Here is a 12,885-nt window from a genome sequence, read left to right on the forward strand (position 1 = left end):
CAGCCATATTGAGCATCATCCCACTCAGGCCTTCAGATGACTCCAGTCCCAGCCATCAGGTGACTGCAAGTTCATGAGCGACCTCAAGCAAGAAGTGCCCAGCTGTTAACCCACAGATCCATGACATATAGTACATGTAATGCAAAATATGTGCAATACATAATACATATACTATATAATACAATATATAATACATGTATTATAATATATAATACATGTATTATAATATATAATACATGTATATCAATACATATTGATACTTCAATATCAGATTGGCATGTCTTGATTCATGACTTTAACTTTCAAATAACTGTTCGTTTTAAGTGCCTAAGAATACAGCACAAAGAAGTGAGAAAAAATAAAATTGGGAGTAAAAACCCAATTTTGAATTTTGCCTCTGCTACTACTTTTGGAAAAGTCACATTAAAAATCTCAGTGCTTGGGGTGCCTGGGTGGCTCAGTCAGCTGAGTGTCCAACTCTTGATTTTGACTCAGGTCATGATCCCAGGGTCGTGGGATCCATGCTTAGCATGGAGCCCAAGATTCTCTCTCTCCCCCTCTCCCCCTCCCCCACCACTTGCATGCAATGCTTACTCTCTGAAATAAATTTTAATTTTTTTATATAAATAAAAAATAAAATATCAGGGCTTTAGCTTCCTCATCTATGAAATGATCTCTACAGTCACGAGGATTCTACAGGTCCTAGCTATAAAATATATGGTGTTTTAAAAACTGCAGTAAAATCCAAAAGTAAAATCATTGTCTAGGACAAATAAAGACGAAAAAATGAGATTGAATCAGAACCCTATGCTAGTCAAGGACTTGGCTCCTGCTACTATCCCCACTTCCTCAATCATCATCTTCTTTCTCCCCTTACAATGGGTCATTCTCTTCGGGATAAACAGATGTTATATTTAATACAGTCCACCATTAAAAAGAGAAAATTCCTATCAAACAGCCAGTTAAAGAAAGGCTCCACTTAAACAGTAGCCAAAAGGACAAAATATCTTATAAGACACTTCACCAAAAATGTTCAAGACTATAAGAGGAAAACTTTGCAACACTACTAAAAAATATGAAGATATGCTATGTTCTTGAATAGGAAGATTTAGTATCATAGAACAATTTATTAATTCAAAACAAAGCCAATTTAAAAAGAAACAGTTTTGTTTTTAAACTAGTCAAGCCAATCCCAAAGGTTTATATGGGGACAGCAGGAAGGGGAAGGAGTATTTAGAAAAACTTCAAGGGGGGGGGGGGGGGAGGCAGAAAAGGAAATCTAGCCCTGTCAATTACTGAAATGTAGTCTAAGGCTTTAATAATTGAAATCAGGTGGTAGCAGCACCAATGAAACAAAAGATAAAGTTCTAAAATAGTTGGGGTAATATACACAGTGTATATATATGTAAAGGAGCATAATATATAAAGGCAGTATTTCAAATCAGACAGGAAAAAGATGGATTATACAAAAAAATGGCGCTGGAATTTTAGGTACCCAAACAGAAAAGAATAAAGTTAGAGCCATACCTTATACTACATAAGAGGATATTCCAAATAGATCAAAGATTTAAATGTAAAAAACGAAACCACCAATACAGAGACTTTGGAAGACAGTTTGGCAGTTTCTTTTTTTTTTTAATTTTTTTTTTTTAACGTTTATTTATTTTTGAGACAGAGAGAGACACAGCATGAACGGGGGAGGGGCAGAGAGAGAGGGAGACACAGAATCGGAAGCAAGCTCCAGGCTCTGAGCCATCAGCCCAGAGCCCGACGCGGGGCTCGAACTCGCGGACCGCGAGATCGTGACCTGAGCTGAAGTCAGACGCTTAACCGACTGAGCCACCCAGGCGCCCCAGTTTGGCAGTTTCTTACAAAGCCAATCATAGTCTTCCAAATGATCCAGCAACCATGCTCCTAGGTATTTACCCAACTGAATTTGAAAGCCTGAGTCCACACACAAAACACCTGTACCTGAATATATTTCATATTGGCTTTATTCACAGTTACCAAAAACTGGAAGGAATCAAGAAGTCTTTCAATAGATGAATGGATAAACAAAACTACAGTGCACCCATAAAATGGAATATTATTCAGAAATAAAATGAAGTGAGCTATCAAGCCATGAAAAGACACAGATGAAACTTAAATGCCTTTTGCTAAATAAAAGAAGCCAGTATGAAAGGCTACATATTATATCATCTCAATTATATGACATTTTAGTAAAGGCAGCATTATAAAAGCAGTAAAAAACCCAAACCAAAACAATGGTTGTCAAAGGTTCAGAAAAAGGGAGAAAAGGAATGAACAGCTGGAGCACAGGACCTTTTCAAGATGGTGAAGCTATTCTGTGTGATATTGTAATGACAGATACATATCATTAAAGATTTGTCAAAATCCATAAAAGTGTACAGCACAAAATGAGACTTTATGGAAACTGTGGACTTTAGTTAATAATAATGTATCATTACTGATTCACTACTTGTAACATATGTCCCACACAATGCAAGATGTTAATAATAGGGGTAGCTTCACGTAAGGGATAGGGTAGGTATACAGAATTCTTTGTTCTGTATGCTCACCTTTTCTGCAAATCTAAAACTGTATTGGGGCTGTGCTGACAGCTCAGAGCCTGGAGCCTACTTTAGTTCAGATTCTGTGTCTCCCTTTCTCTCTGCCCCTCCCCTGCTCGTGCTCTTTCTCTCTCCCTTCCTCAAAAAAATAAACATTAAAAATTTTTTAAACTGTATTTAAAAACCAAAGTCTATTAATTACGAAAGAAACAAACAAACAAAAAAAATGAAACCACAAAGAAAAAATGAGTTAATTCCAGTAAAGCCTGAGAGAGGGAAAGTCCTATACAATTCATAATTCTACAAACCACAATAATCATATAAAATTAAAATCTTCTAAATGGAAAAACAACAAAGTCAAAAGAACAATGTAACATACATATACACATATATACACATAAATTATAGACAAGGTCTGTCCCTAATGTATCAAAAACTATAAGAAATGAAAGGATATGTATAGACAGTTCACAGAAAAGGAAACATAAAAAGCTCTTAAACATAGAAAAGGATGTTCAACTTTGCAAAAGATAAGAGTGAAACCTTCAACTCTATGGAAGACTGACTATCCCATGATGAGCCCACAGTGATGTATATGGAAGGGATGAATTACTATATTGTACACCTGAAATTTATATAACACCGTATGTCAAGTGAAATTTAGTTAAAAAAAAAAGAAGAAAAAAAGACTATCCCATCTGAAGCCTCTTCACCTTTACGGACAGGGCTCAAAAGAGAGCCCCAACTACTCCTTCCCAGGTCTCAAAGGTTCCATCTGCAAAGGTCTAGAGCAAGTCTTAGGCACTCAACTTTCTCTACTAAACAATAATTGAGAATTTGAGAACACATGTCTATTATTCCTATTTCCCAGTGCCTGAAGAGAAGCTCCAGACTATTCTTTTCATCATTAAACAGCTCTGCCTATGCATTACTTTCCACCTTCTGAAACTTCTCCACTCTGTCCTCTAGAATTCACAGTCTGTTGTCAACAAAAGCCCTGCTCCTCAGGCCTTTTGCTCTACAGAAATCTGGCTAGGGACGACACTACTCTTACTATATATGGGCATTCTTTGCCCCCTTTACTACTTCCAAATCATTCTCCCTCCCTCTTTCCTAAAACAGTCCAGTTTTCATCAGGTCAGACTATCTTCTTAATGCAATTATTTAAAAAACCTCAATTGCCCCCTCATCCCTCAATGATTTTAACTCCTGGCTCCCTACTACTCTGTCCAACATCACTCCTGTCTTAATTCTCAGAGATGTTAATTACTACACAGGTGATGTTCCCAATATCTTGTCTTTTCAACTTCTATCCCACCTTATTAACTACCATGGTCATAATCCTAGACCATATTATTGCCAATAAATGAAAAACCTCTATAATCTCAATTTCAAGCATTCCAACTAGCACTTCTATTTTTCTAACTCACTCACTCTCTTATATCCAACTCTGTACTCATTTAGGGCAAATCACCTCTTCTCCAGCTACCCTGTGTACCTTTCAAGTTCTTAAAAAGCACTAAGCTTGCAGGAATTCATGTAGATGTTACTCCCTCTGCCTGGGACTTCTTGCTTTCAGCTCTTTGCTTCTTCTCAGCTTTAAAGTCATAGCGTAAATGTTACCCCTTCACAGTAGAGCTTTCCTAAAAAATCTAAGTAGGTCTCCCCTTTTATTCTCCACTAAAGCACTCTGATCACTATCTCCTTCACTTGTTATCTATTTCTACCTTCCACAAGTAGACTGTCACCACAGCTGATGACAAAGGCTATATTGCTTTATTTACCACTGCATACTTGAAGCATTATACCTGGCCAGTACTCACTGTTTTGTCAAATAAAAGAAAAAATGACTGATGCCATCAATAACAGTTGGCTACCATTCTTTAAAAAAGCACTTAAAAGACCTTGAAAATTAAGGGTATTGAAAGACATCTGTTTCTCTACTGGACTGAAAATGTGTGAGTCAGAGATTATTTTTTCCTCAAAAATATCAGGAAATATTCTATCCATTCCCAGTTGAAAAACAGAAACAGTCACAGCCCAAGTCAAGATGATACAGACAAAATTAAAAGCATAAAAATTTTAGCAAATTCTTTTCCAAAGGCCCCTATTTGTATTTTTCACAAAACGTCAGTAATGACTATCATTATCCTTCTAATTCTATAGGAATAAATCAATGATTTACTACCTAAACAGATCCCTTAGCCAAGTAAAGAGAAAATTTGTATCATGTTTTCCACATTCAGTCAACTGTATCTTTGTCTAAAGCCAAGCAAACACAATTCAGACATAAAGTAATACCAGAAATCAATCTGGATGCCAATTTCCGAACTTTAATTTTAACTTGTTATTGTGGGCAATCAAGACCTACCCTTCACATTTATTTTTCACATGAGAATATAGACAAATCAATTAAAACTAACAGACAAAAGCTATTCATTATGTGAAGACATGTTAAGGAAAACTGCTACCATCATTCAAAGTTCTCTTGATTCTAAACTGACTTTTCAGTCCATCATATGACCTCAATGGCTAGGCATTTTTCAGTACTTACTCATACACTGGAACCACACACTAAAAATCATGTGAATATCTTAGGAAGTCAGAAAAAATTTTAAAAATGTTCTTTAAGGTTTTAAATCCAGCATATTCAAACATTTCAGGCTTAAAAAAACCTTCAATAACCTTATATGAAGCAAACAGTAATAACATCTACTAGGCTTCCTGAGATTCATACAACTATTTACAATCATTAATTAAATAATTTTAGTTAGCAATTATTAAAGTGTGTTAAATATTCTACATATCACTAATCAAAAATTGATGTTAAACTAGAAAATGATTTCTAAATTTGTCTATTTAACAAGCAATGCATTACTAACAGACATTAAAAGAAATACATTTCTAAGGCTACCAGGATATGTTAATGAATTAACTAAAAATGTCGAATAGTATATACAATATGTTCATTATATATAAATGGGAAATAAATTCATATTTCAGTAAAGAAACAACAGAAAGATACAAAAGAAACAAAAGTGGTACCTATGGAAGATGGGGAGAAAAACAGGGATGGCCATTAGACTTATCAATGTCATCTTTTTAAGTTTTAATTTTTGAGCCAAAATAGATCTATTTTTAAAAGAAAAAAGTACAGGGACACCTGCATGGCTCAGTGGGCTAAGCAACCGACACTGGATTTCAGCTCAGGTCATGATCTCATGATTCATGGGGTAGAGCCCCACATCAGGCTCCAAGATGACAGCTTAGAGCCTGCTTGGGATTCTTTCCCTCTCTCTCTGCCCCTCCCCTGCTTGTGTACTCTCTCTCTCTTCCCCTCAAAATAAATAAATAAACTTAAAAAAAAAAAGTATGTATTTTATACGAGCACATGTATTTCCTGAAACCAACACACATAAATACACTCACACATATATACGTATGGTTTAAAGGATAGAACAACAGGACTTTTAAAAGAGAAATCATTATGGAAGATTTTTCAAAACATTGGAAGCTGTGTTTCTGGGTCACAGTTCTGACTAAATTTAGACAATTTCACAATGACGGCTCTTTTTCTTCCCCTTAAGACTTGAAAATATTTTCAAAACTGCCATAACTTTAAAATAGATGAAAAGTTATCTATTCATCTATTTGAATAGATTCAATCTATTTGAATAGATTTTTTTGGTTAAAAAAAAAAAGAAGAAGAAAAGGATTTGTGGGGGGTAGGTGGGGGAAGAAAGACGATATAAATTATTTTATTTGTGCACTAAATAATTCTACAATACACTGATGGTTAGAAATCATTTTGATAAAAATATCAAAGCTTACAGAAAAAAAAACTTTCCCTAAAGTTCCGTGCACAAATCCCCAAATCCACCCTCTTAAATAGATCTGTATATTTTATAAAATTAGATTAACACCAAATGGCAATGCTTTCTTAAAAAATCTAGACTGTTGCCTAGTACACAAAAAAGCTTATGAAATGCATTCCAATCCATAACTACCCTCTACTTCAACCTACCCGACCTAAATTTGTCTCAGGAAATGTCACATCACATGGGTGTAGTTTCAGGAACACCCCCTCACACCAATCTTCTGTAAAGCGCAACCAGGTATCTAGAATACCTCACTGACAACCCACAGTAATGTCCAATATTCTTATGCTACCATCAGCAATCATAACTAAACATATGATTAAGCTAAACAAACGTAAACCAGATCTCAAGTTCTGCATATACACTAACTACAAAATTATTTCAGAGATTAAAAACAAATTTTAAGTGGTTACCAGATGCTTGGGGGAGAGGGATATGAGTTTTCTAGTAAACAGTTTCCGCTGGGCATGACAAAGAGTACTGGAGATGGATAGTGACGCTAACCCCATAACAATGTGAATGTACTGAATGTCACCAAACATGCCACAAAACAGTTAAACTTATAAATTTTATGGTATACTGTATGTATTTTACCACACACAATAAAAGCAGACAAGCAAAGAAAAGAAGTATGAACACCACCGTAAGTATCCCATAGTTTACTACTCACCTGAGAAGAACTTGAATAATTTTCTACTACTAAGTCGATCTGAGACTATCTAACACAATTTGTAACAATTCTTCTTAGGCATGTAGGTACAACACAATAATTTCAGGGGCCCACAAAAATGTTTTATTTTAAAAGAAAAGGAAAACAATGAACTTCTGAGGCAAAGAAAATGTTTGGATGTGTAATAATATATTGTCTTTATAACAACACAGTCATAAAATAGTTTTATTAATTTTCATGGAGAAATGGACCCATGAAGGCAAAAGTGCCCAGGGCCTGTGAAAAGTCCTAATAATGGCCCTAATTACTTCCTATTATGAAATTACCAAGTTACAACAAAAAGTGAAATGCACCTGGATAAATATAAAACATTATTCTTAAAGAGAAATCACACATGAACAAATATTAAGAGTTTGAAATTTTTTTTAAAGCTCAATAATATCAGAATAGCATCTCAATTACTATTTAATCCTTTTCAAACAATTCTTTATTAATGAGAGCTGTGAAGACATATTACATTTATATAAATAAACAAATGCTTGGAAATTAACTTAATGAGGATTTAAAGGAATCAGAAAGGAATAAATGTTAAGGGAGGAAATACAAGTGGAAGGAAAAGAGAGAAGAGGAAAGGAGAAAAGACTACTTGAAAGAACAAACAGAACTAGGGACGCCTGGGTGGCTCAGTTGGTTGACTGAGTTGGTCTCAGTTGGTGACTCAGTTGTCTGACTTCGGCTCAGGTCACAATCTCAAGGTTCATGGTTTTGAGCCCTGCATTGGGCTCTGTGCTGACAGCTCGGAGTCAGGAGCCTGCTTCCGATTCTGTGTCTCCCTCGCTCTCTCTGCCCCTCCCCAACTTGTGCTCTGTCTCTCTCTCAAAAATAAACAAAAAAATAAAAAGCACAAACAGAGCTACACTTCATTGTTTAAATTAGCAAAGTTGAAAATACTCCCTAAGTAAATTCATAAAAATTGCACAATGTCAATTAAAATGCCCAAAAGAGGAGCATGTGGGTGGCTCAGTCAGTTAAGCATATCTTGATTGTGGCTCAGGTCATGATCTCTTTGTGGGATCGAGCCCCACGTCAGGCATTGTGCTGACCGCACAGAGCCTGCTTGGGATTCTCTCTGCCTCCCTCTCTCTCTCTGCTCCTCTCCCGCTAGCTCTAGTACTCTCTCTCTCTCTCAAAATACGTAAACACTTTTTTTAAATGCCCAAAAGATAGCTGAAATATTAACGAATATAATGACAGCTATCTAAAATAAATACGAAAAAAAAATGAGCATGTGTCTAAACTACTGATATTATATTTAAAAAACACAAATGGAACACAGCTTTTAAAGTTACAAACTAAGACCTTTTTTGAATTCTATGAATTATTTTTATATATTTATTTTTTAACATAATTTATTGTCAAATTGGTTTCCACACAACACCAGTGCTCATCCCAACAGGTGCCCTTCTCAATGCCCATCACCCACTTTCCCCTCTCCCCCACCCCCCATCAACCCTTATTCTCAGTGTTTACAAGTCTCTTATTATTTGCCTCCCTCCCTCTCTGTAACTTTTTTTCCCCTTCCCCTCCCCCATGGTCTTCTGTTAACTTTCTCTAGATCCACATATGAATGAAAACGTATGGTATCTGTTCTTCTCTGACTGACTTATTTCACTTAGCATAATACCTTCCAGTTCCATCCACATTGCTGCAAATGGCCAGATTTCATTCTTTCTCATTGCCAAGTAGTATTCCATTGTGTAAACAAACCACATCTTCTTTATCCATTCATCAGTTGATGGACATTTAGGCTCTTTCCATAATTGGGCTCTTGTTGAAAGTGTTGCTGTAAACATTGGGGTACAAGTGCCCCTATGCATCAACACTCCTGAATCCCTTGGGTAAATTCCTAGCAGTGTTATTGCTGGGTCAGAGGGTAGATCTATTTTTAATTTTTTGAGGAATCTCCATGCTGTTTTCCAGAGCGGCTGCACCAGTTTGCATTCCCACCAGCAGTACAAGAGGGTTGCCATTAAATTAAGACATATTAAATATATAAGGACAACATAGATGGACCTTGAGGGCATTATGCTAAGTGAAATAAGTCAGAGAAAGACAAATACTATATGATCTCACCGATATGTGACATCTAATAAAACAGAACTCACAGCAATAGAGAACAGGTTCACGGTTTCCAGAGGTGGGGAATGGGGGTGAGGTGAAGTAGGTGAAGGTGGTCAAAAGGTACAAAGTTCCAGTTACAACTAAGTTCTGAGGATGTAATTACAGCATGGAGAGTACAGTTACAATAGTTTATTGTAATTTTAAAGTTGCAAAGGGAGTAGACTTAAAAGTTCTCACTACAAGAAAATAATAGGGGAAAGAATAACAAATAAACGTTACTAGGAAAATAATGTTAACATGAAGAAAAACAAACTGATCTCTTCAGCTTCATTGTACATTACACAGAATTTCAGATAGATTATAAATTATTTAACTGGAAAAATATGAAATATTTCTAGTAATGACAGGGAGTTTAATCTTTGCATTTCAAGCAACTAACCCATTATAAAAGGTGACTACAAAACGGAATACCGAATTTATCTTTATCAACATAAAAAGAAAACTGACAGAATGAAGAGAAGAGGGACTTAGTAACTGAAATGCCAGATAAAACTTGTATCTCCAAAATATACAGGGATGCAGCTAGGTTGATACCTAGTGTTTAAGGGACAAACTGTCACAAAACTGGAACTTGAGTCAAAAAGAGGTAAAGTTGCACCCAGTTAACCACATGCCAGGTAGGACTATAAACATTTTACACACGTTAACCAATCTCACACTGACAATTCGCCCCCTACATAGGAGATGCTATTTTTATTCCTCCATAGCAAACAAGGAAAGTGGTCAGAGCTCAGGTGTGAACCCAGGCAGTGTCACTCCAAAGTCCATGCTCTCAACCATTCAGCTAGCTGCTTCTTTCCTCTGCACAACAAAAATTCACGGACCTGTCTACTCTACAAATCTAAGCCTACCAGATAGATATAAGTTACTACAACACAAAACAACACAAAAATAAGAGTGATTTTGATAGAGTGTTTTGAGGATTCACAGGACCGTGATATGATCCGCAGCAAAGGGGATAAAGAAAGCCTCTAGGAGAAATGGTATCTACATTGGGCCTGCAAGGATATGAGACACAGAGACAGAAAATGGGAGAATAAAATATTTCACACTAAAGGAATAGAATGACCAAAAGCATTAAACTAAGGTAGAAAAGCACTGGCAACTGAAAAGCTTGAGTTGAAAAAAATGATACTCAGGGGAAAAATAAATGGAAAATAAGAGAGTCAGATGCCTAGAGGGAGGTCAGACTTAACTGAGCGCAGAAGGGAGGGGAGTAACATGGGAGGAGTTGTTTATGGTAACGAGATATAAGAAGTGGACAGAAAAAAATGGAAATAGAAAGAAACATCAGAAGGTTAATTCACTAGTCCAGGCACGGTAGCGAATGTCTCACGTAAAATGGGGCCAACAGAAATAGAGAAAAAGGAATAGATCCGTAGCAAACAGTAGCTACTCCAATTCCAATTAAATTAAGGAACTAACAGGGTCAGGACTCAGGTCAGAAAAGGACTCAGCATGCTAATATGTAACAACAACAAAGGGGATATGGATGAGGCCACATGTGGAGGCCTCGCTTTGGGGAACTTGGCTGTTCTGGGGACAAGGGCTGCATGTTACGGGCCAAAAAGGGCTTGACTGAAGGGGTAGAAAGACCTTGAAGACAAACTGCCCCTGCCTGGTTTGGCTATGCTCAAGAAGTTAACTGAGGAAACTTCAAAATATCAACACTTTTGAGAGATACTATGGAGGCAGACTGACAGAATTTCTCAACAATATTAACATGGAGGTGACTCTGAGGTTTTAAGAACAAATGAAATAATCTTGTCATTAACAGAGACAGGGAACAAACGAGGGGAAAAAAGGTTTAAAGCAAAAAGAGAGATGACTTCAGGTTTCTACATGTTGAGATGAAAGCTTATACACTATCATGTCCAGAAACAATGATGTGTCCTCAAGACTAGTGCTAGAGTGAGAAAAATCACAACTGAAAATAGAGATGTCACCCATATAAAGATATAAAGAAGCTGTAAGATTTAAAACAAAAAAGTACTAGAAAAGAAAAAAGTATTAGGGAAAAAAATGGATCAAAGAAAGTTTAAGGAAGCATATATTTAGAAGGGAAGGAAGGAGAGCCAAAGAAAGCATCATCAGAGGATTAAGATTAGCACCACAAGAATCAAGTATAATACAGCAATGCTCTCTTACATTTTTCACAACCAAGTACATAAACAAGACAGTATTTTTGTGGCACAAAGGGGTAAATGAGGCTACTAATAACCTGACATTATTAGCCCAGGAATTAAGGAAACTATTAATCTGTATACCAGTTGTTAATCCATTTGCTGTATTGAAAGCTCTGTATTAGGCTTTATGCCAAAAAGTTTAGGATTATACTGTCCTAAAACTAACTTTCATAGCCACTCTTTTCAATTAGGTGCAATGTTGCAGATATGACAAAGAAGAAAAGAACTGAAAAATAACCATGAAACTTGATAGCTGAGAAATCACTAATGGTTTTAAAAATCAGTGGGATGGGGCACGTGGGTGGCTCAGTCGGTTAAGCGTCCGACTTCAGCTCAGGTCAAGATCTCGCGGTCCGTGAGTCCGTGAGTTCGAGCCCCGCATCGGGCTCTGGGATGATGGCTCAGAGCCTGGAGCCTGCCTCCGATTCTGTGTCTCCCTTTCTCTCTGCCCCTCCCCCGTTCATGCTCTGTCTCTCTCTGTCTCAAAAATAAATAAACGTTAAAAAAAAAAAATTAAAAAAAAATAAAATAAAAATCAGTGGGAAAAGCTAGACTTCAGGAAGCAACTATGGACAAGGGTAATTAAAATAGCAACATTGTTACCAGTCATGTTACCCTAAATGGTCATAAAGAGTAACTTAAATGGGATGATTCCTCAAATCTTGCCGGCCAAAAATTCTCAAACTAATTTGTAATATGCTTTACCTCGTGGCTCTCATTTTATTCACATTAATAAAGAGAATAAATAAAGCTCCTTTGAAACTCTGCAACACTTACCCAGTGCGAGACTGACCGACTTTGTCACAAATATCCAAAATGAGGCCCCAATCCTCAGCAGTATTCATCTCACTGGTTGCTTTCTCTGTGTATTATGGAAAGAAAGCATAGACATATCATTTTAAAAAATCTTTAAGAGGTAAATGATCACAAATTACTAAACTGTGATAAAATCAAGTATCAGCAACAAATAGGAATGGCTGCCAGGAGTGTGTTCAATGAAATGTTCAAGTCCATCTTTAAAAGGGGGTAGGAGCACCTTTACTGTCTATTACAACCATTTTCCCGATAAACACTTCAGTTGCTTGTTACTTAATATAATAAATAGGCCACTGATACTTATTTATAAAAAAACTACATACAGGTCTACCCTTTTCCACACACAGAAAGACTAAAATAAGAAATACCTTCATTATCAAATAATTCTTAGCTTTACTTGCCAGTGAAGAAACATGACAAATCTCTACCAAAATGTTTCAGGTAATTAAATTATATGATTTTGTTGATTTTCGTGTCTGACATGGGGAAGGGGGAAAAATGAACAAAAGAAAACCAAGCTTTAACTGATTATTTTCCATTAAATAAAAACTTGACAAACTAAATTAAAAACATCAACAGAGGTA

General features: G+C 36.3%; 1 protein-coding gene across 2 annotated transcripts in view; it reads right to left on the reverse strand.

Moving 5' to 3' along the window:
* The window catches only part of STAM (signal transducing adaptor molecule), a 76,856-nt gene that overhangs the window by 43,539 nt on the left and 20,432 nt on the right, over positions 1–12,885 (reverse strand). The window contains exon 2 of one of the 2 annotated variants that reach the window (XM_019460653.2): positions 12,263–12,347. The exons of the other annotated variant lie outside the window; for it this stretch is intronic. Coding sequence (XP_019316198.1) covers positions 12,263–12,347 — 85 coding nt within the window. The remainder of the gene's footprint in view (positions 1–12,262; positions 12,348–12,885) is intronic. 2 annotated transcript variants of the gene reach the window in all.

This window comes from Panthera pardus, unplaced genomic scaffold (assembly GCF_024362965.1).
Source record: "Panthera pardus isolate Hobbes unplaced genomic scaffold, ASM2436296v1 HiC_scaffold_6, whole genome shotgun sequence".
Classification (NCBI taxonomy): Eukaryota; Metazoa; Chordata; class Mammalia; order Carnivora; family Felidae; genus Panthera; species Panthera pardus.